This window comes from Helianthus annuus, chromosome 2 (genome assembly GCF_002127325.2).
Source record: "Helianthus annuus cultivar XRQ/B chromosome 2, HanXRQr2.0-SUNRISE, whole genome shotgun sequence".
NCBI classification, from domain to species: domain Eukaryota; kingdom Viridiplantae; phylum Streptophyta; class Magnoliopsida; order Asterales; family Asteraceae; genus Helianthus; species Helianthus annuus.
In genome coordinates this window covers 157,731,504-157,756,775 of record NC_035434.2, presented here as the reverse complement: position 1 = coordinate 157,756,775, position 25,272 = coordinate 157,731,504, and the positions used below count along the sequence as shown (strand labels likewise).

Here is a 25,272-nt window from a genome sequence, read left to right as displayed (position 1 = left end):
CACAAAAATTCAAGGTGTTACATCCTCACCCCCTTAAAATAAATCTCGACCCGAGATCTACTGAAACAAATAAGGGTATTTTTCTTTCATCGTGGATTCAACCTCCCACGTGAATTCGGGACCTCTACGGGCATCCCACTTGACCTTTACTATAGGTACATGCTTCCTTCGAAGCTTCTTTACCTGTCGATCTTCAATCGGCAAAGGTTTTTCCACGAATTTCAAGCTTTCATCTATATGCACATCTGTATGTGGTATTACCAGTGATTCATCAGCGAAGCACTTCTTGAGATTGCAGATGTGGAACACATTGTGAATTCCATTGAGCTCTTCAGGTAAGTTTAACTTATAGGCAACGGACCCGACACGTTCGATAACCTCGAAAGGTCCTATGTATCTCGGGCTTAGTTTGCCTTTCTTACCGAAACGCATCACCCCCTTCCAGGGTGATACTTTAAGTAACACTTTTTCACCTACTTCGAAGTGAAAATCTTTACGCTTTGGATCCGCGTAAGTCTTCTGCCTATCCCGGGCAGCTTTGAGACGGTCTCGAATCTGGACAATCTTGTCCGTCGTTTCGAAGACTATCTCTGGTCCTGATAATTGGACATCTCCAACTTCCGCCCAACAAACAGGCGATCTACACTTTCTACCGTATAAAGCCTCGAAAGGCGCAGCCTTAATGCTGGTATGGTAGCTATTGTTGTAGGAGAATTCGATTAGTGGTAGGTTCTTATCCCAACTGCCGCCCAAATCGATAGCACATTCACGTATCATGTCTTCCAACGTTTGAATAGTACGCTCACTCTGACCGTCTGTCTGAGGATGGTAAGCCATACTAAAATTCAAACGTGTACCCAAAGATTGCTGGAAACTCTTCCAGAAGTGCGACGTGTATCTAGTATCCCGATCAGAGATAATAGACACAGGTATGCCATGCAAGGCTACAATCTTATCAACGTATAACTGGGCTAACATGTCGGAGCTATAAGTCTCCTTGATGGGTAAGAAATGCGCTGACTTAGTCAGCCTATCAACGATAACCCATATTGTGTCATTTCCTTTCCTCGTCTTGGGTAACTTGGTAATAAAATCTATAGTTACACATTCCCACTTCCATTCGGGAAGTTCAGGATGTTGTAGCAAGCCAGATGGCTTTTGATGCTCAGCTTTGACTTGCGCACAAGTTAAGCATTTTGCTACATAAGCGGCTACAGACTTTTTCAAGCCTATCCACCAATAATTTGCCTTTAGATCCTGATACATCTTATCAGCTCCAGGATGGACAGAATATTTGGAACTATGGGCTTCCTGGAGGATAACATCTCGTAGTCCTCCATAAATCGGAACTCATATTCGTCCATTCAATCGTAAAATGTCGTCCTTGCTAAGAGTTAACTGCTCCTCAGTTACTCCCAGCTTCTCTTGAGGATAGTTAGCTTCCAACACAGCTTCTTGCTGTGCAGCTAACAACCTTTCAACTAAATTATTCTTCACTTCAATGCTCTTGGCATTGATTCGGATAGGTTTCACCCTCTCCTTTCTACTCAGGGCATCAGCGACCACGTTCGCTTTGCCGGGATGATATCTGATTTCACAATCATAATCATTTAAAGTCTCCATCCAACGGCGTTGCCTCATGTTTAGTCCTTCTGATTAAACAGATGTTGAAGGCTCTTGTGATCCGAATAGATCATAAACTTGATACCATACAAGTAATGCCTCCACAGTTTTAGTGCGAACACAATGGCACCCAGCTCCAAGTCATGGGTGGTGTAATTCTTCTCGTGCACCTTTAACTGTCTTGAAGCATAGGCAATAACCTTGCCTTTCTGCATGAGCACACATCCCATGCCAGTGTGTGATGCGTCGCAGTAAACTACGAACTCCTCGGTACCTTCCGGTAGTGTCAGCACAGGGGCGTTGCTCAGCTTTTGCTTTAGAATATCAAAGGATTCTTGTTGCTTAGGGCCCCAAACAAATTTTATCTTCTTCTTGGTCAGGGAAGTTAAGGGCGTAGCAATCCTTGAAAAATTTTCGATGAATCGCCGGTAGTATCCTGCTAACCCCAGGAAACTACGAATCTCAGTAGGCGTCTTTGGCTCTTGCCAATTCATGACAGCCTCTACTTTAGCGGGATCCACCTGGATACCACGCTCGCTGACAACGTGTCCTAGAAATTGGACTGCTCGTAGCCAGAATTCGCACTTAGAGAATTTGGCATAGAGTTTCTCATGATGTAGCAGTTTGAGAATACAACGAAGGTGTTTCTCATGGTCAGCTCGGTTCTTCGAGTATATAAGAATGTCGTCGATGAAAATGATGACGAATTTGTCCAAGTACGGCTTGCAGACGTGATTCATGAGATCCATGAACGCAGCCGGGGCATTTGTGAGCCCAAAAGGCATCACTAGGAACTCGTAGTGACCGTAACGAGTCCTAAATACGGTTTTATGCACATCTTCATCTCTGACTTTCAGTTGATGGTAGCCTGACCTCAAATCAATCTTCGAAAAATAACTTGCCCCTTGTAACTGATCGAACAAATCGTCGATCCTCGGCAAGGGATATCTATTCTTTATCGTGACCTTATTAAGCTTGCGATAATCGATGCACAGACGCATCGATCCGTCCTTCTTCTTAACAAACAGGACAGGTGCTCCCCAGGGAGACGAACTAGGTTTGATGAAACCTTTAGCTAGTAGTTCATCCAGTTGGGTCCTCAACTCCTTCATTTCGGTTGGTGCTAGCCTGTAAGGTGCTCTAGCAATAGGTGCTGCTCCAGGGATGATATCAATCCTGAATTCCACTTGCCTATCTGGTGGCAAACCAGGTAGATCTTCAGGGAAAACTTCTGGATACTCCGAAATGACGGGAATGTCTTCTATCTTCGGTTTAGGTTCTTCAATAGTCACATGTGCCATGTAGATGACACAACCCTTCTCTAGACATTTTGAAGCCTTGAGCATAGTCACTTGCTCAGGCAATCCGTACTGGGTATCTCCCCGAATGGTAAGCGATTCACCAGACGGTGTCTTTATCACCACTTGCTTTCTGTTGCAGACGATTTGAGCCTAGTTGTGAGATAACCAGTCCATACCCAATACTAGGTCAAAACCGGCCAATTTAAAGGGAAGTAGAGATAGAGGAAAAGAGTGGTTCTTAATGGATATCACACATCCATCTAACACAGTGGAGACGGTTTCTATGGTTCCATCTGCTAGCTCTACCTCGTAGTTCACGTTTAAGGTTTTGACAGGCATATTCAGCAATTTACAAAATTTATGATCTACGAAAGACTTATCAGCGCCCGAATCAAAAAGTACTCTTGCAAAGATATCATTTACGAGAAAAGTACCTGTGATCACGTTGTCATCCAGCACTGCTTCTTTCGCCTCCATCCTGAAGACTCTAGCATTGTTCTTCTTGGCCTCTTCAGGCTTCTTAGCATATTAGGGCAGTTGCTTTTAATGTGCGCTTTCTCGTTGCAGTTATAGCAGGTTGCATCTTTTATTTTCTTGCAGTCCACAGTCTTGTGGTCCTTGGACTTGCACAACCCGCAAGCATACGACTTCGACTGAGTCTGCGAGTTCGATTCGAGCCTACACTTTCCAAAGTGATGTCTCTTGCAATTCTTGCACTTGGGCTTCTCACCAGACTGTTGCCCATCCTTCCTTGACTCTGACCCTCTCTTGTTATCACCGTTTCCACGGTGCTTCTTGCCCGACCTCCGTGAAGTATCGTCTTCACGCTTTCTCATCTCAGCTTCTTTGTTCCTTAGCGATCTTTGTCGGACCGCATCCAGAGTAAGGGACAAAGATATATCAGCTACAGATCGAAAGGTCGCTGGCCTAGAGGCCTTCATGCTTGCCTTTATTTCGGGGGCTAACCCACCGATGAAACGAGCGATTCTTTTTGGCTCCGGGGTTACCAGATATGGAATCAACCGGGACATCGTGTTGAAGCTCGTTAGGTAAGCTTGGCAGTCAAGGTTTGTCATCACCAATGACAGAAAATCGGATTCTATCTTTTCCACCTCATGTTGAGGGCAGTAATTATCCTTGATGAGAGAACAGAATTCCTCCCATGTCATGCTGTATAGAACAGCTTTTCCCGAGGCCTGAACCAATGCCCTCCACCAAGCCAGGGCCTCGCCCTTGAATGATTGTGACACATACTTTACCACGTCTCTTTCTGCACAGCCGCTGATGTCCACCACGGTGTCCATCTCGTCAAGCCACGTCATACAATCGACCGCTCCCTTCTCCCCAGTGAAGTCCCGAGGCTTGCATGATACAAAGTACTTGTAGGTGCAGCCTCTGGCGCGAGATGCGTCAGTATATACCCTTTCTTGATGGACACTGTTTTCATTGGACGAATGATTATCATCATCCTTTTTAGGTTTGGACAGCGGTTTGCTGTGAGATTTTGTGTGGGTTTTCGGCTTGGAGTGTGGTTTGGATATAGTTCGGCTCCGAGATTCAGTATATTCCTCATATTGTCGATCCAGAGCTGCCTTGACAGCGTTATCGACAAGAGCTTTCAACTCTGCGCCCGTCAGATGAACTTGGGCGTTATCATATTCGTCTTCCTTCGAGTGGCTATTTTCTCCACTAGGATCAGCCATGGTAACTTGAATCTGTTACAGAAGATAATGAAAAATTTATTTAGGAGTTTATTATGGAATTGTCTTTTATGGCAATTCATTAACCATGGTAACAGAGACCATATCTGGTTAATTTGTTACTCACTTTTATTTAGGATTTGAACATACTTATCCTAATTACAAATAATATTGTTAGTGGCATAAAAGCCTAGTCACGAGGACGTTATTATAATATTAGCCGAGATTACAGAGAATCAAGGTGTGAAGGTTTGAACCGTAGTCCTTTTACCCTTTCTGACAGGGAGTCATAGACCACCACTGTCTTTTGTCTTATATGACAATCATTATGGCCCATAGTTACTACATCACTAACGGATGCTTAATAATTCGGCCCGTAGGCACTACATCACTAATGGATGCTTAATAAATGATCATCTTTATTGATGATTTAACCCATGATTTATTATATCATTAATTTGGGCTTTGAAATCCTTAAAAGGATTCTTATAAGAATGACGCGTGCGATTTTAACGAATCACATCTGCCATGAACGTTAACATGATTACAGAGGTTAACTGGAATTCTGAATCTTTTTAATCAGGTCTTACCATCTTGGTCGGATCTTATAAAGACACCTGGCTAGGTTTCACTCTTAAGATTCTTTATATAGGCAGATTTAATTTAAAAGGAATGATTTTGATTTATTTCATATATAGTAATAACAAAAATGAAATTTATAACACAACATTCCATAAGCTTCAAATACGATTACACGCTGCCCTAAACAGGACTTTATAATTAAATAACTACCTACGCAGAGGTTTATAGAAAAACAAGTCCACGCAGGGACCAACACACGATAGATGTCCGCACAGGGACTATAAAGATAAGTCCACGTAGGGACTGAAATACGACAAATGTCCACGCAGGGACTAAATTGCAAATACAACATTACATAAGGAGACTAATGGTCTCGTTTCTTCCTTCCATTCAGTAAGTTTGCTAAGCCCTTGAGAAATCCACGATTACTCTTGCGTTCTTGTTCGAAGTCTCGTTCCACTCGGTTTAAGCGGTGGAGTATTTCTTCTTGCTCCGGTGGAGAAAATCGTGGCTGCTGCGATGGTTGCTGAACCGGAGGTCTGGGAGGTATAGGATACCCATGAGCTGAGTAATCTGGTCTCCAAGAGGTTCCATGAAGGGCATTATAATTAGCCGCTACCACATATGGATCGGCATCATAGTTATAGTTGTAGTGCGTGTGAGTCGGCTGCTCAAACGGATTGTAAGCCGTGGAAGCACCGTACGCTGGTATCGGATTGTCATATCCGAATGGTGGCGGAGGTGGTGCAACTGGTGCAGAATTCACCTCTGCAGGGTGACCAGAAGGTTCCCCTAGTTGTGGTTCTTCTTCAGGCACTGACGGAAAGTGACTCGCACTCGAGTGGCGAGGGGTGCTGAAATGAAATTCCCCTCCTCGGGTAGACATCCGTGCTCCTGATCTTCTACACCTTGGCGGATCTGGAATTACTAGTTGAACCGGTGGCGGTAGTGGTTGCGTAACGGCCACAAACCGCGAATCCTCAGAAGGATCCTGTTGCTGCTGTTGATCATGAGGCGAGTAATGATGTGAAGGTGTAAAGTACCAATTATATTGGTCGAACCTCGCCTGGTAACTATCGGGACCTTGATAGGGTGTTCCATTGAAGGATGACCCATCGGAGATCTCGATTGGATGATTGGGAGTACCCCTTGCAGGCTCGACGGGGTCTGTATCCTCATCCATATCCACTGCATTATCTTCAGAAAAGTGATCCTCTGGCCCTAGAGGGTTATACCCTATCGGCTCTTGGACATAATCCGCCGGGTTAAACTGTCCAATGAAGAAAGGTGAAGGATCGCCATAAGATCGGTGCGAAGCAGATCGCTGTAGAGGTAAAAAGGATGGTTGAGGGTTATTGGGATTGTTTTCCGAATCTGGTCCAAATGAATGGCGGTATGAGGGTGTTGATCTATGCGAGGTAGAATGTCTCGCAGGTTCAAAAAGGTTTCTTCGTCTCTGTGGTTCTTCACTCCTTGTACTGGAAGGAGCTCGCGTGTTCGAAGGTCCAGCTTCGTGATCATTGTGAGTAATGATCGTTCCTCTACCTCTTCCTCCTCTTAGCTCCCGATTAGCTCCTTAATCTCTTTTAGACCTGTGAAACACAAATCCCATTAAAAGTAGGCTATTCAAGATTAAAAGCTACGTAAAAACATCAACTTAAGCACAAACATTCACCGGTTTTCGACCACGTATCACATCCCCACACTTGTCGTTTGCTTGCCCTCAAGCAAATCTGTTTTTCACTTTCACGTGGGTCGAACGAGAAATACACTCCACATTCCCGAGACTAAGGTTAAGGTCAATTGTCATGCCCAAGTTTAAACTTTTTACAATTTTCACATATTTAGCAATAAATGATTAATCATGTAAAACTGGTTATCCAAGATTAACCCGCCCGTGAAACTCACATTTCATGCATATCCCTCACAATGTTCACTTCCCTCGGTTTATAAGTTGGCTAATTTTCATTATGTATTAGCACTTTTAAAAAGTAATCGCTCAAAACCGATTAGAACACGTACCCGCATAGGCTTGCAACTCAATCATTCTCCACCACTAAACACGAATACTAATCACAAGTCAAAAGGTCTTTGGAGGGTTGTAACGGGGCTAGGTTAGGGTATGGAATATGATTTTTTTTAAGTGGTTAAGGTGATGAAAAATTCGATTTTTATTACAAACGACTACTCTAAACAAAACTAAACTATAAACATCAACTACAAGGCAACAACTATAGTCTTTTATTCAACAACTATTAACTTCATATTTTTGTATTTTTCTCAACATTTTCTGATTTTTTTTAGCATAAGTAAATCACAACTATACAAACATATACTCCTATGATCGAATTTTTATCACACGGGTTTAAAAAGAAAAGGTTTAATGGTTGTGGTCAAAATGGGTTGGTCAAACGAAAGGATTAGGCTCAAAGTGGGCGACTAGGGGATTTATTTGGGTAAGGATGGATAAATGGTTTTAAAGAAAAAGGTTCACCTAATGCCTTAATCATTCTCGTGCTTATATTTGGTCTACGGTCTCAAACGTATCAAAAGTCGCAAGTTCTACAATACATGACTAATGGTCCACTCAAACAAAGAAACATGAATATGTAATCCTATGATGTAGAATTGGCTCAAAGCCTCACATATATAAAGGGTATGGTATGCGATATGCATGATGTTCTAGTTTCTTAGGCGAATTATTCCCAAATAACCACCCGCTAAATACCCGTCATGCTATTAATTTTGTCACACCCCGATTTCCACGTGTCTCACCGGTGGGCCCGGTGGGGGATTACCGTGACGTAGTTGGCAACAATATAGTCAAACCACACAATATAAATGAATGCACAGCGGAAGCAATAAAGATAATTATATTTCAACTTTAAGTGTATATCAATGTATCACCATTGTTGAAATAATAATCCACAGGGGATCAAATATAATAACAAAATGTTGTTTAACAGACTTCAGGCATCTTAAGCTTGCGAGACTTCTAATGATGCAAAGGAGAAATCCCAGCCAATTACGCATAGTACCTGCATTTAGTCTTTTTGGGAAAATACGTCAGTTTACACTGGTAAATACATTCAACCGACACTTTTGTAAAATGTTTAATAAAATTGGTTTAAATGCTCAAGGCACAAACTCTTTATAACTTGGGATAATTTATAATCAAATCTTGTAAAGAATTACATGTTGCTATGCGGTCGGTCGCCCGAATCTAGTCCGGGTTAAAGATTAATAGACACACCACATAGCGTACAACCGTAGCGGGTAACCAACGGTTATAACTTTAAATCATAGACACAATGCCGGGTGTACGCCTACACCGGGATGTCAAGGTCGTGGCCATTCGTAAATGCTGCCAAGGATATCCTGGACATGGTCATTAAGCCCCCAAAGGCGTTAAGCCAACAAAACAAGTTTTTAAACGGGTCACATTGATAATACCCAACTACAAATGAGGTGGGGTCAATTGCCCGACCAAGCGGTATTTTAGATACCGTAACCCAAGCCCGTATAACGGAAAATAAGTTAAAAGTATTTACCTTTGCAAGTATAATTCCTTAAATTGAAATAAATTGCAGATAGCTTTTACTGGTCCCCTAATCTGGAACGAAGGTTTAATTTAACCTATTAGAATCCTAACGAGTCTTTAATCTAGCCGTAGCTTAGACCGGTCAGTTTCAAAGTATAGTTACGGTTTAATCGTGTGAAATGCGAAAACCGTGAATGGAGTGTGATTTTGACCCAACAAGTTTGAAGACTTGTTTTATATGGGTATAATAATCATACTCTGGATTTTGGGGTCAAAACAATATGGTTTGACCCGTTTCGGCTAATTTATGTAAACTAGTTACATAAGCCGAACCGTACGCGCAAAAGGCGCAACGGGTAACCGTAAGAGTCCTACACAGTTTTCCTAAGTCAATATGCTTTAAAGAGGTTGTGGTATCAGTAGGATACCTTCCGTATTGCCCGTAACGAGTTTAAATCCAATTTACGCCCCGTAGGGGTTTTTCGGTCATTTTAAAGACTTTTAAAGGGCTTTCGGAGTTCCACAGGAAATCTGAGTTTCCCGAACAGATTATAAAGTCCAAAATACTTTATTTATTATTTAAAATCAGTAGCAACTGGAATCGGGTCAAAAGACCTTGTAGAACTCAAGTTATTGCCAAAAGGGCATATTCGGTATTTACCGAACCGATGCCATAACCGTAGGTTATGAGTAGGTCAAAAATAATTAAAAATCTCAAAATATTATTTTACATCAGTATGTAAAGGTTTGGCGTCGAAATCTTGGTTTAGATAGGCGTTATGCTAATGGCGCCGTTTATTACAAAAGTTTTCTTTAATTGCGCTATTTAGCATAACTCCTATTCTAGATCTCGGATTAACGTGAAATTTTTAGGGACATGCTTAGAATTCAGTAACCAAGGTTATGGTCCTTTCACATGTCTGAAATTCTCGTTTTAATTTGAGAAGGGCGTTACGGTAACTTTTAAGCACTTAACGGAAAGGTGTAAAAGACTTGGACAAACGACGAACCGGTCACAGAGGGTTATACCATCATGTAACCGGGTCCTAAGAGAGTCCTAAGGCATATCTACATTACACTAAAACGGGTCAGAACTGAAGTCAAAGCAAAAGTCAAAGTTTGGCGACTTTCGGCTCCGAACCGGGTCAAAACATCAAATGGTCCGATCAAACAAGCTTAGACTAGTTTATATACTTGTTATCATGTTTTATGAGTGTTCATACAGGTTACACATCATCTAACATTACAGATTATGCAAGAAATAGCAAAATGACATTTATGTTGACTTTTTCTAAGCATGTTTGACTCGTCATTTGAACTAGTTAGAGTGGTGATCAGGGGGAACCCTTTTAAGGGTTTATTACCCACATAAATACCAACTTATAACTACTTTCTATTCGAGATATGACTGAGCCATTGAGGACTAATCTCGAAGTCAAACCGTAATTACGACGGTTTGATTTTTAGCTACATAACTAAGCAAAAACTAAACCACAAAGGATTGAACGACTTACAGAAGTCCAATGCAGATATGAGAAGACTTGAGAGTGTTCTTGAGCTCCAGATGTGATCAATGAAGGCAGAACAAGGTGTGAGGAACTTGTTTGCACAAAGTGGCCTTTTATAGGCAATGTTGATGCATAGGATCATCACAACATGGCCTACAAGGGTTCCTTGATGATCAACAACTGTCCTAAAGTGTTAGGGAGTGATTAGGGGTCGCCCATATCTCTGGAAGATCTTCACATTAATGATTTACCGCTTAAAATAGCCAACAGCCAACATTCTGTCGCTGGGCGTCGCTTACGGACCGTATGGCATGGGCCTTGCGGTCCGTAAGCCTATGGCGGAAACACTTTTACCCCTTCACCCCCTTACGGTCCGTAAGGCATGACCCTTACGGTCCGTAAGCGCTCGACAGTGGCAAAAAAAATTAACCTTTCATGCATTGAACGGTCCACTTTGAATTAATAATTTTGATGGCTGGCCTTTTACCCATACTTGACCAGATGTCTACCCCATTATGCAATATGGGTTTGCAAAAGAGGATGGGCTCATGTCTTATCATTTGTCTTGCATTATTTTCTTAAGACCCAAATTAATCAACTTGGATACTTTTGATTATTATTAATGACCCGATTAAGATTAGGTGCTTATAAATTTGCTTGGGGTCTCGGGATTTATAGTGTCGAAGTCGCTCAGAGGTATAAAATTAACATGTCAACATATTCGAAAATCCTACCGCATATCTTAATCAAATCCGGGTTTATATTAGTTTTGTCGTATTTGACACGTGTCATTTATTTATTGGACACAAAAATTCGAGGTGTTACAAATTTGAACTTGACCATGACAAAAGACTAAATGGGTTGTGCCATCCCTCGTTAACTTAGTTACTTGTGCCTTTTAGATCACTTCAAACAAAGACATTTTTGAAAAAAAGTTGAAAATTTTCCCCACATCCCCACACTTGAGGTCAATATTGTCCTTAATGTGTAGTGTTTAAATGAACGGGTCAAAAATCAAAAACTTTTACTAACTCCCCCATCCCCACACTTGAGGCAAACATTGTCCTCAATGTGTAAGAACTAGAGTTTTTAAATCGCACAAGGGATGTGACACGGCTAACCACCCCAAAATTTCACCCCGGAAAAAATAAAATACAAATTACATTCCACTTATTTGCTAGCTAAAAAAATCAAAGGTAAAAAGAAACGTATGCACCTGGTTTTTCGCTAGCTCCTCGTGTACTCTTCCTCTCTTCAACAAAGCGGTCGTCTCACGAACATAATGCACCTACAAATCTTAACCCTTGTGTAGAAACATGCTTCTCACAACCATTAAAATTTATTAGCTACCTAGTTCTACCACTTTTATGAAAATATTACCAAGTCATACATCAATTTACTTTGATTTATGTGGAAAAATAATTTACAACAATAACAAGCCTAACTCACTTTCATAGGAATCACGGTTGCATTTAGCTTATGCAACAAGCCCTTTTAAACCACCTGATAGCTCGGGAGGACGAGTAGGTCTCGTGAGGGTTATATAGGGAGCACACCCACAACGTTTATTTAACTAAGATAATAAAATAAACGAATACTAGTACAAACTCTACAACAATCATACCTGATTTGCTTCTCATGGTGGTCGAAGTGCACATTTGCCTACCGAGTTTCCAACATACGCTCGGTAGTTGGCATGCCGGATCCATTCGCTTTTTATTTTACGCGGCATGCGTATTAAACTACTTTGGGGTCGTTTCTTGACAACATGGCCAATGTCTTGCAATGCCACCCTTCGAATCCTTATGCAGAAACCCGGATCCCCAACTTTGTTGGTTGGAGTGATAAGTTTGGAAGAAGGATGAATATGAACGTGAGCTTCCTTCGAATCCGATTCGTCTTGCGGTGTCACGTCTTCCGGTCGGTTCAAACAATCAATTACTTGCTTCGGAAGTTCAATAACCTCTTCTACCACATCACCATCCACCAATGTACCACTAGCCAACACCTCTTGGTCTCGTCTAAGTTGAGCCAATTCTTCGGTGAGATGACCCACTTTCTTTGCCAAGTCTTCATGAGCTTTATCTTTTACTTCAAACTCTTTCTTTATTTCGGCTTTGAACTCTTGATGTGAATTAGTAAGAGCTTGATGTGAATTGGTAAGATTACTCACCGCATTCATGATGGCATCAAATTTATCGAATCTTGAGGTTCCTCATATGCCGGTTGAGGGTATTCATTGTAATAATCATCATACACCTCCCGGTAACTTGAGAAATGTGGCAATTCGGGTTCATAGTAGTACTCTTGAAAATGTGGTGGTGGTGGATTATCGTATGGATAATATGAGGATGGACCATTGAAATCTTCATAATCCGCTCTCCTATATTCAAACAATCCGCTGAGGTAGTCTTCACGTTCCTTGTTGGCTTGAACTTTTTCATAGAAAACAGAGCAATCCTCTAAAAAGTGCTATCCGCTTCCGCAACACTCACACAGATCATCATCTGCCCAATTCATATTGAAAGATGGTACCTGCAAAACATGTACCTACACAAACAAGCTCGACCACCCAAAGTAAAATCACAAATGTACAAGAAAAAGGAAAGAAAATAAACTAAACTAAAATCGAACAAGCAATGAAATACTAAGCGCACTAGCTCCCCGGCAACGGCGCCAAAATTTGATCGGAGTGTCGCGCTCCGGTCGAAGATAATATTTATAAGCCCAAATTATCCTTAACAAATAGTTAGTGGTAGCAAGGGGTCGAACCACGAAGAGTATGTGGTTTGCGTATGGATTCGATTGAATTAGAACAATTGTCACAATTTATGAAGCTTGCCAAATATTTTTGTATTTTGTTTAGTTGAAAGATGTGAATTTAAACTGGAGAATTGATTTAATTGATTAACAACTAATGATTAACAAATTGCAAGAAATGAAATTGGTTGTTTGAACAATATAAAGAAAACAAGGTTCACACCCGGTTCGGTGATTAAAGTCCTAGGGTTTCTACACGTTTTAGATTTGATTCAATTGCAAATATGATTAACAAATTTAGTGTTACGAGGCTTAGGTGCCAAGAGCTATCAACGTCGTGAGTGACGGACCACAATGCACTTCGTTACCAAGAACATGTAAACTCTAACCTAGATAAGGCATAATTGCACATAAACATTCGCAAAGTCAAATTTGATCTTCACTCGACAATTCATGAATACAATACCAATGCAAGACAATTATCATAAGTTTCAAAATCAAATCACAACTTGTCACAAATCGAATCTCAAATACAATGTTTAAACCCTAAGAACTCACAAAAACCTACACCGGGGTGAAACCTCCACGAATTTAGCCGCTCATGGTGAAAAAGGCACGATCAACGGATGCTTGAGACTTGAATTGGGTCATCTTGAAGCTTGAAGGTGGATGAATGGATGAATGGTTAGGGTTTTGGATGGTTGGTGATGATGGATTGAAAGATGAATGGAATGATGGTGAATTAGGGTTCTTGATTGTGATTCGGATAAAGGTTGGTGATGATAAATGGATTGGTAGTCAATGGTATATGAGAATAGGCTCCAAGATATGATTCAAACCTTCAAAATATGTGTAACTCTCGTTTCTTGGTCAAAATTGATGTTATAACTCGTCCCTAACTCAAAAATCAAGTTTTTCGCGAAGCAAGAAAGTAAGGGTCGTCCCCGACGGCCCTTGGAAGTCCCAGTTTCGCCCGACGGCTTAATTAGCTGTTTACGGAGATTCTGGCCGATGGAACAATCCAGAGGGCGTCGCCGACGCTGGCTAGTTTTGCCAATTTCGTCCGAAACTGTTTTCTTCATAACTTCTTCGTTATAACTCTGTTTTACTCACCGTTTTCGCCCACGTACTCGTAATTCAGCCCTCTATCATGCCATATTACAATATATTCATTTTAAATCCATTAAAATTCCACAAAACGCATCCAATCTTCGTGATTAACCCGATTTTGTTCATTTCACATCCCCGGTTGATCTGATTCGCGTCCCGGTGCTCCGTTTAGCTCCCGATTAGCTCCTTAAACTCTTTTAGACCTGTGAAACACAAATCCCATTAAAAGTAGGCTATTCAAGATTAAAAGCTACGTAAAAACATCAAATTAAGCACAAACATTCACCGATTTTCGACCACGTATCACCTAGCTCTTCGCCTTGGGGAGCTCCAGTGTTATTCGTGAAGAAGAAAGACGGTACCTTCAGAATGTGTATTGATTACTGTGAACTCAACAAAGTGACCGTGAAGAATAGTTATCCTCTTCCACGCAGTGATGACCTATTCGACCAGTTGCATGGGTCGAGTTTCTATTCCAAGATTGACCTAAGGTCAGACTACCATCAACTGAGAGTCCGAGACGAGGATGTCCCTAAAACGGCATTTAGGACTCGTTATGGGCACTACGAATTTCTGGTTATGCCTTTCGGATTGACGAATGCACCTGCGGTTTTCATGGATCTCATGAACCGAGTGTGCAAACCTTACCCGGAAAAATTTGTCATAGTCTTCATCGACGACATCCTGATTTATTCTAAGAGTCAAGAGGAACACGGCAACACCTGAGGCTTATTCTGGAACTTCTTCGAAAAGAGCAGTTGTATGCCAAGTTTTCGAAATGTGACTTCTGGCTTCGTGAAGTCCACTTTCTAGGCCATGTGGTAAACAAGGATGGGATTCATGTTGATCTATCCAAGGTTGACTCGATCAAAAATTGGCCTGCACCCCGTACACCGACAACAATCCGCCAATTCTTGGGCTTAGAAGGATATTACAGAAGGTTTATCAAGGATTTCTCAAAAATTGTGCAACCTCTCACTTCACTGACTCAGAAGGGTGTTACCTATCGTTGGGGTGATGCACAGGAGTCCGCATTTCAGCACTTAAAAGACAGACTTTGCAGCGCGCCTATCCTCTCTTTGCCTGAAGGCACAGATGATTTTGTGGTTTACTGCGACGCTTCCATCCAAGGACTTGGTTGCGTATTGATGCAACGTGACAAGGTCATTGCCTATGCATCGCGCCAACTTAAAGTTCACGAAAGGAACTACACTACGCACGACTTGGAATTGGGAGCAGTTGTTTTCGCACTTAAGATATGGAGACATTACCTGTACGGTACCAAGTGCACCATTTACACCGATCACAGGAGTCTCGAGCATATCTTCAAGCAAAAGGAATTAAACATGCGACAACGTCGATGGGTCGAGCTATTGAATGATTATGAATGTGCGATCAAGTATCATCCGGTCAAAGCCAATGTTGTGGCCGACGTTCTCAGTCGAAAGGATACTATACCTAAGCGTGTACGTGCGTTACAACTTACCATCTAATCTAACCTTCCTGCTCAGATACGAGATGCTCAGGTTGAAGCACTGAAAGTAGAAAACATCAGGGCTGAGTCCCTGCGAGGATCAAGGAAACGGTTAGAACAAAAGGAAGACGGCGCCTACTATGTTAACGGACGCATCTGGGGTTCCACTTTATGGAAACTTACGCGAGCTTGTGATGGATGAAGCACATAAGTCTCGTTACTCAGTACATCCTGGTTCGGATAAGATGTACCACGACCTAAAGACTACATACCGGTGGCCTGGTATGAAAGCCAACATAGCAACCTACGTCAGTAAATGCTTGACTTGTGCTAGGGTCAAGGTCGAATACCAGAAACCATCAAGCCCACTTCAACAACCAGAGATACCTAAATGGAAATGGGAGCAAATATCCATGGATTTCGTTACTGGTCTGCCTAGATCTCAGCACGGAAATGATACCATTTGGGTGATCGTGGATCGACTGACCAAGTCTGCACACTTTCTGGCCATCAAGGAAACGGATAAGTTTTCTACCCTAGCAGACATCTATCTTAAGGAAGTAGTGTCAAGGCACGGAGTGCCAACCTCCATCATTTCTAATCGTGACTCACGTTTTACATCTGAATTGTGGCAAGCCATGCACAAGTCCTTTGGCTCTCGATTAGATATGAGCACGGCATATCATCCACAGACGGATGGGTAATCTGAATGCACCATCCAAACTCTTGAAAACATGCTTAGGGCATGCGTAATCGACTTTGGTAATGGCTGGGAAAAACACCTCCCGTTAGTGGAGTTTTCATATAACAACAGTTACCACACCAGTATCCAGGCTGCTCCGTTCGAGGCATTGTATGGACGGAAGTGCCGATCACCTCTCTGTTGGGTAGAAGTTGGCGACAATCAAATCACAGACCCAGAACTTGTAGTAGATACAACCGAGAAGATTGCTCAGATACGACAATGACTGGCGGCAGCTCGTGAGCGTCAGAAAAGCTATGCTGATAAGCGAAGAAAGCCACTCGAGTTCCAGGTTGGGGATCGGGTGCTACTCAAAGTCTCACCTTGGAAAGGTGTAGTTCATTTTGGCAAAAGAGGCAAACTCAATCCGCGTTACGTCGGACCATTCGAAATCACTGAGAAAATAAGCAAAGTCGCTTACAGGCTGAATCTACCGGCAGAACTCAGCGGAGTTCACAATGTTTTCCATGTGTCGAATCTGAAGAAGTGTCTGTCAGATGAGACCCTCATAGTTCCTCTCAAGGAGCTCACAATCGACGATCAGTTGCGATTCGTCGAGGAACCAGTAGAGATTACTGATCGAGATGTTAAGATTCTCAAGCGTACCAGAATACCTCTTGTCCGAGTTCGTTGGAATTCCCGTCGTGGCCCAGAGTATACTTGGGAATGAGAAGACCAAATGAAACTTAAATATCCCCAGCTGTTTAAGAAAAGTGTAACCACTACTGAGGCTGAAGCTACTGCAGAATTTCGGGACGAAATTCCAAACCAACGGGGGGATGATGTGACACCCCAGGAAAACCAGGAAACCAACGCAACTTAACTAGCTTCCTCAGTAACCACGTGCTAAATTTCAGGATGAAATTCTCTTAACAGGGGGAGAATGTGACAACCCTCAAAATTTCATGTATCCGTACAATTTAATTATGTTAATTAAAGTGCTTGATGATTGTGCTGAATTACTTGACTGCTTTCTGGTTACTGTGCTATACTTATATGTGTTTTTCAACATACTAGTCTAGTGCGGAAAATTGACTAAATGGTCCTGAATGTTTTCCTAGGTATTGGGAATTAAAAGGGTTACAAAAAGATACATAAAAGACACTATACGGAACAACTTAGCACTTTAACGAACCAGCATCGTATCGAACAACCAGACACTACCCGAAACACCAAAATAATGCTAGAAGCACTGTTTCTATTTTTCTGAACTAGTTATGGTTCCCGAACATCATAACACACTATATTATTACATAACACATCAAGCACCTAACTAAGTCACTTAACTTCCAGCCAAATAAACTAACTACCATTACACACTAACTAAACCAACCCCCCCCCCCCCCAAAAAAAAAAAAAAAAAAAAAAAAACCGGTTATGCAAGTGGCCCCCACCCCATGATTTTCTTTAATTGTTTAAGTGATTTGTTAAGTACTTTAGGGGACATAAAGACTATTGGTTAATGCATGGTTGGAGGACTTCTTTATAAACCACAAGATAACCATACAATCATCTTCACCTTCAAAACAATAAAACTCCATCTCTCTCCCTCAAAGTAAAGCTCGGCCGAACACCCTACCATATACATCACCACTTTTGATTTTTGATTCAAGTATTTCAAGACCATCCCAAGGTGTATCAAGGTGAATCACGAAGTGTGGAGCTCACGGATTGTCAAGGACCTCTCTAGATTTCTTTTATCCACCCGTCTTCTCTAGTGTTTCTTCCCTAGCTTAAAAGCTAGTGGTAAGCCCATTTGATCTTCATTTGCTTCATATTTATGATGGTTAATAGTTAGATTATAATGAAAACTTAAGAACACCAAAAGATCATATGCAAAAGTCCTGAACATAGAGCTAACTTAATGATGAAATATTGTTAAAATGAAGAAGTAATGATATGAATGAGGTTGTCTTGTATTATTGATGATTTCTTGTTGTTTGTTTGATGATTACTAGAGATATGATGTTAAACATCATGGTTGAACTTGTTAAAGTAAGATTAAAAACTTAAGTTAACAAGTTAGGAGGTGATTAGTGATTTACATAAAAGAATCACCTCCATGTTTAAGCATGAACTTGGTAACAATATGTTTTCTTGAAAAATTAGTAAACAAAGTACGCTGGTGATCGTATGGATCTGAGGTTTACAAATGGTTTTTCCTAAATAAACCAAGAGTAGAAGATGATTTTTGAAAGGTTATGACTTTTGTTAAACTTACACTATTTTAGTAACAAAATAAGCGTAGAAATATATTTAGAACAAGAAGATCCAATAAATACACATTTTTGCAAAATGAGTTTACAAGTTGTAAACATCTAAAAATCCCGAGAATGAGATTTTAACAAAAGTAAACACACTTTGGAGGGTAACTAAACCCACTGAACACCCCATTAAATTACTACGTGTTTTTATGAAAAACCAAGTTCATGTTGTATGTAAAGTGCATTGTTTTTTTGCACTTGACTAGTGTAATGTTGTTTAGTAACTTGTTGTTGATTGATTGAATATTTTTCCGAAAAGAAAATGATATGCTAATAAGCATGGACACCTCCATTTATAAAGGAAATTCTGGCGAAATTTTCTAAAAATTCCAACACTTAGAAAATATTTTTCTAAACAAGCGTTACAAGTATATTTTATAACTTGTGCTTCGAGTATAAACTTCGTCATAATTTTTGGTAACAAAATACAAAGTGTCGGAGGTTGGTTTTTGTAAATAAAAATGGGTAAATATATATATTTAGAATATATATCTTATATAAGAACACTTGTGTGGATACTTGTTTATTTTGTGAGATGGTTATATTATTTTAGGGTAAAATAATGTAACTTAGCAATATAACTTGACATTTGAACTGTGTGGTATGTGATAGAAGTAATGAGTAGATAAACCATACGTAGGATACGTGTTATGCATGAGAAACTGATTGTTATATGTACCTTATTAGGATGTGCTTGATTTCCTGATTATTAGAGTAATTAATCTAACCGAGCAAACCAAGGTGAGTTCACAAACTTTCTAAGGCATGGGATTCCCAGTGGTTTGGGAATGGGTTAAAGAATTAAAAACGGAACCTACATATCCTCCTTGGGTAGGATATGTACCGCCATCCTCCTTGGGTAGGATGCCAATATTAATCCTGCGTATTCTCCTTGGGTAGAATATGTACGTTCGTCCTGCTTGGGTAGGACAACAACCGTAAAACTTACTAGACAAAACTCTATCATTAAGTCCCTTAATTTATATCGACTTAATCGCCAAGGCCAATGGCGAGCGGGTCATTAGTTAATAGCTCTATTAGGTTTTACAAACCTCACACCGTGTCTGTCGGACGTGCGTGTACTAATGGACTATGGCAAACTGTCAGTGATGATAGACACTGATGTATGGCACAACTTATTTTCGTTAGTAGTCGATATGGTACGGTCTAGTGGTTCACATGGGGAAGCCCCCACTGATTATGGATATGGTTTGGGTAATAAAGAAGGAACTGGTTAATCATACTTTCAACTATGGGGTAACCCCCACGGCAATTAAGCCAACGAAAGACAAACCATGTTTTCGGAAACAACTTAAAACTAAACAATCAACCGTGAACTCACTCAACTTTGTTGTTGACTCGTTGTTACATGCCTTACAGGTCGCTAAATGCTTACGGAGCTTGCACGAGGAGGAGCTCGTTGTGGGATATGGACCATTATGTCCCGTGTTTAATAAATAAACTTCGTGAACTTATGAAACTCATGTTTTGGTCTTTAAACTTATGAATTATGAACTTATGTTTTTGGACTCACGTTTTATGCTTCTGCTGCTAACTTAAAGTCGGTTACTTTCTTTTGGTCACCAATTGTATTGTGGTTCGTTTTATTTACTTAATTACATTGTTCAATATGATTCGTGGCTCGATCCTGGTCATGTCACACCTCCAAGCGGTGATACTCTGCATGGTGGATTTTGGGGGTGCGACAGCTTATCAGCGTAGCTTTTCTGACGATCATGAGCCGCCGCCATGCGTTGTCTGATCTAGGCAATCTTTTCTGTTGTCTCGACCACAAGTTCCGGGCCAGTAAGTTGGCTTTCGCCAACTTTTGCCCAACACAGTGGTGATCGGCATTTACGACCGTACAATGCCTCAAAGGGTGCTGCCTGAATATTGGTGTGGTAGCTGTTGTTGTAGGAGAACTCTACCAATGGTAAGTGTCGTTCCCACCCGTTCCCAAAATCAATAACACATGCTCTTAGCATGTCTTCAAGTGTTTGGATCGTACGTTCCGTTTGACCATCGGTCTGTGGGTGGTAAGCAGTGCTCATATCCAGACGTGAGCCAAAAGATCGATGCATAGCTTGCTATAATTCGGATGTAAAGCGTGGGTCATGATCAGAATTGATGGAGATTGGCACCCCGTGCCTAGCCACTATTTCCTTCAAATAGATTGCAGCAAGCTTCGAATACTTATCTATTTCCCTGATCGCAAGAAAATGTGCAGACTTGGTTTGGCGGTCCACGATGACCCAAATGGTGTCGTTCCCGCTTTGGGATCTTGGTAAGCCGGTGACGAAATCCATGAAAATTTGCTCCCATTTCCATGTTGACAGTTCTGGCTGTTGCAGTAAGCCTGACGGCTTTTAGTATTCGATCTTGACCCTAGCGCATGTCAAACATTTGCTAACGTACTTAGCAATGAGAACTTTCATGTTAGGCCACCAATACAAAATCTTGAGATCGTGATACATCTTATCAGCACCAGGATGTATCGAGTAGCGTGACTTATGCGCTTTGTTCATCACAAGTTGTCGGAGATTCCCATAAGATGGAATCCAAATGCAACCAGCAACGTAACGAATACCATCATCCTTGAGTTCCAACCGTTTCTCCATACCCCGCAGGGATTCGGCTGGAAGGTTTTCTGTCTTGAGTGTTTCAACTTGAGCAATACGAATATGTCCAGGGAGATTCGAGTGGATAGTGAGCTGTAAAGCACGAACACGCCTAGGTTTGGTTTCCTTCCTGTTGAGGGCGTCGACCACCACATTGGCCTTGCCTGGATGATACTTGATTGCGCATGCGTAGTGGTTAAGGAGTTCTACCCATCTGTGTTGCCTCATGTTCAACTCCTTCTGATCCAAGATATGCTGGAGACTCTAGTGATCGGTGTAAATCGTGCACTTGGTACCGTACAAGTAATGTCTCCAAATCTTGAGTGCAAAAACGACTGCTCCGAGTTCCAAGTTGTGCGTCGTGTAGTTCCTTTCGTGAATCTTAAATTGTCGAGAAGCGTAAGCGATAACTTTCTCGCATTGCATCAACACGCAACCGAGCCCATGAATAGACGCGTCGTAGTAAACCACAAAGTCATCGGTACCTTCAGGTAACGAAAGAATAGGAGCACTAAAAAGGTTATCCTTTAGCGTCTGAAAAGCATATTCCTGAGCATCATTCCACTTGTAAGCAATACCCCCCTGGGTGAGAGTTGTGAGGGGTTGAGCGATCTTTGAAAATCCCCTGATAAATCTGCGATGGTACCCTATAGCGCCCTTATCTTGACCAATCCCTCCTCATTCTTCGCCACAAAAGCTCGTTAACATGATGGAGTCCCTTCCTATAGCGCCCCCTCTTCACTTGCTCGGTATGGGTGTATAACGCCTAGGGGCGCTATAGATGCTGATCTGGCCTGGGTGACGCCCACGCCCTCCGACCTAATAATATTCTTTTTGTTTTTCAGACATTGACCACATACACTTATTTAACATTTTTTCTTTCGGAACTTTTTCCTAATTTACATTTTGCTCACTTACATTTTTTTTATTTAACTTAAATTTTTAATAACTTTCTACTTTCCCTGTACGTTAATTAAATTACCATACGAACCATGAGGTATATTAAAGTTATTTTTCTCTTTTTTAACATAGTCAGTTGTGTGTTTTTAAAGAAAATTCATCACATCTTTTATAATTTTAAGTTTGGCAACAAATGCTTTTCACATAAACTCCCTATATTTTGCTTTACTTCATTTACACATTTGAATATACCCTCACACTTGTTTTTTCTCTACGTTCCGATGCACAAAATTGCGCCACTGCCAAAACAACGCTTTGTGTATCATCGCTAGTTGCTTAATTTTAACTATGTTTCAAACCCGCCGCCCAAGCGCGGGTAATAGAAAAAAACGATTATTCTTACCTTCTTTGTTTATTTTTTAAACTTCCCAGATAACTACATTATAGATATTCCTATTTATTTATTTTTGTGGGTTTTGTTATTGTTATTTTTAACGTTTCGATATAAATTTGGCGAGTTAACACTTCGTAAGACACGTGCGTGGTTGAACATTTTTACGTCTATTTTTTGTTCGGTTCAACGGTCCCGCTGTGACACGTGGGTACTAAAACTCGTATTATATAACAAAAGGCCGATACATGAATAGCGTTTTTAATATATTTTTATTCAATTTTTCTTTTTGTTTTTCTTTTTATAACTTTTAGAATATTATGTTAGTATAAAATTCGAAGCATGTCATTTCAATATACCTATTTTTATCTATATATATACTAGGTTAGTTCCCCGTGTGTTACACGGGTTGAACAATTTAAACTATTTAATACCAAATTGACATAAATAAGTTAATATAAAGATGATGTATGCTAGTATTAAAAAATTCGCTGTGTAACGTTATTTTCTTTCTCATCATTTATTTCCTTGAATTTATTCTATCACTAGTATTAAGCCCCTGCGTTGCAACGGTTGTAATAAAACTGTGTGAAGTAGTAGCAACACTATACCATTGTCAGCGACCATCAACACCGGAAAGCTCGTAAAAACAAAATAAATAACGCCGAGCGAAAAGTAGATGTAAAATCTTTGAATCACGCACGCTCGTTGCTGAGAAATTAAACGAAACGTAAAACATAGAAAAAAATAACTAAGTCCATTCAGGACTCGCGTGTTGGACGAACTTGTCAAACGCAGAAAAAAAGATGTGACGCGACGGGCTAGTCAAACGGGAAAAAATACACGAAAAAATGTTGAACCTCACACGCACGTTGCGGTGCGTTAACTCACAAAATTTAGAACGAAACGAAAAACTTGGGAAAGATGAAAAGTGTGGTGGAGCAAAATTGAAAATAAAAAATGGTTGGGATTAAATGAAAAAGATGAAAAACTTTGGGTTAAAAGTCAAAAAACAAAGGGCCTAAATTGCAAAATTGAAGTTATTTATTAATTTTAGATAAAGATAAGGGTGAAGGGGGTGCTCACCTAATAGGTGAGTCCCCTCTCTTACGTCAAACCAATCCCCGTGTGCCACGTCAACTCCCCTCTTAAACTCCCCTAACACCCCCATTTGATGGCGCCACTCCCCTATTAGGTGAATTGGGTTTTTTAAAAAAAAAAAAAAAAAAAAAAAAAGGAAAGCATTGATTGGTTGAAAGTGGGCTGGCCCCACCACCTTTCCCCTCTCTCCTTCGGTGAGCCGCCACCTACCCTCTCTCCTCTCTCTACTCACCGCATCAATGGCGGTGTTCACCCCGACCGGTGAAACACATCCCCGAAGGGGTCCCCGAAATACACCCCGTACGCCCTAAGAATAAAAATAAAAATAAGTGATATGTATATATTGATTATTAAATTAAAAGAAATTTATTAAATAAATATAAATAAAATTTATGAGGTTGTAGGATGAAATGACATGTGACATTATTTGGAGTCTTTTATTATAATTTAGATTAGATTAGATTGGAAAATTAAGTAAAGTTCAAAATCTTTTAATTTGTTTTACGTTATTATTTGTTTATATCATTCTCACCAATTGGTGTTCTTAAACAATACGTAACAACTTCAATAATATATAAATCAATTAAGTTACAACTTAATCTTTAATCATATCTTTGATTTGCTTTTATAGATAAATAATAATAAAAATATTAAACTGATAAATATAGGGAGATTAGATTTCAGGATTATTATTATTGTTATATATATATTTTTTTTTAAATTTAGGATTAACTATAAAACTAAAGGGTTTATATTTTAGGCGGGAAAATAGAAGTTTAGATAGTCTCAATGATTGCCATGTGTCTCAAATTGGTTTACTTTATTATATGTATAGATATGAAATCGAGTTGCGAGATGTAACAAGCAATTAATTAAAGCACAAATGTACACACTATTATAACTACCTCACATTAAGTTTTTTTTTATAAACTAACGCCAGTTACACTTTTCGTTATTCTAATTAAATAATTTAATGCTTTATAAAATTCAGAATATACCGTTGCAACGTACTTATTTTTATATACATCTGGATACAAGCTTGGTTAAAAATAGAATGTGTCAAATGTAATTGATTTTTTGTTTTTAATCGTGACAAACCAAATCGATACCATTCAAACAACTTTGGTAATGGTGCAAGTAATTATTTTTTAAGGATTCCGTTATAAGTTCAGTACCGTACCGGTACCATGACGAACCAAACTGATATCGTCCCAACAATATCGGTACCACGTTGATTTCGACCGACCAATATCAGTATTATCGGAACCATTACTAATATTCATTTTTATGGTTTTCGATCAATTTAAAATATGTGTCAATATATTTTTAGATACATCCCATGTACCATGAGCAAGTCCATGCATGGGGGATGAATTGTCACACCTATAGCGCTAGAATATACTATCGGTCCACTTGATCAAAGTTAATGAATGGAACATGTGAAGTTATCCAAACAAGTTTCATACAAAGGTATTTAGGAACATATAGCCATAAAAATATTGTTTTATAAGTAAGCATATATTTCACCCCAAAAATTTAAGAAAAAAAGGAGACTATGTACTCACATTGATGTTTTAATGATAAGTTTGTGTGTTCTCAAGGTTCTCTAAGATTACAAGGAATTCCTAACAATAAGGATCGATTGCTCGTTAAGGTT

The 25,272-nt window shown here is 40.2% G+C and overlaps 1 protein-coding gene across 1 annotated transcript; it reads right to left on the bottom strand.

Annotated features, from left to right (window-relative positions):
- Nucleotides 1–12,433: 12,433 nt before the first annotated feature.
- On the bottom strand, nucleotides 12,434–21,451 carry LOC118486339. The gene is made up of 2 exons (XM_035982720.1): nucleotides 21,007–21,451; nucleotides 12,434–12,690 (listed from the first exon to the last, which is right to left on the bottom strand). The coding sequence occupies exons 1-2, from the start codon at nucleotides 21,449–21,451 to the stop codon at nucleotides 12,434–12,436; spliced, it is 702 nt and encodes a 233-aa protein (XP_035838613.1).
- Between the last annotated feature and the right edge of the window lie 3,821 nt (nucleotides 21,452–25,272).

What these genes read in the sequence shown, in the direction of transcription:
- LOC118486339 (XM_035982720.1), bottom strand. Translation starts at nt 21,451, where the DNA reads ATGAGGCAACACAGATGGGTAGAACTCCTTAACCACTACGCATGCGCA. An exon ending in TGCTAAGTACGTTAGCAAAT is followed by an intron (nt 12,691 to 21,006) that starts GTTTGACATGCG and finishes TCTATGAAAAAG; the next exon opens with TTCAAGCCAACAAGGAACGT.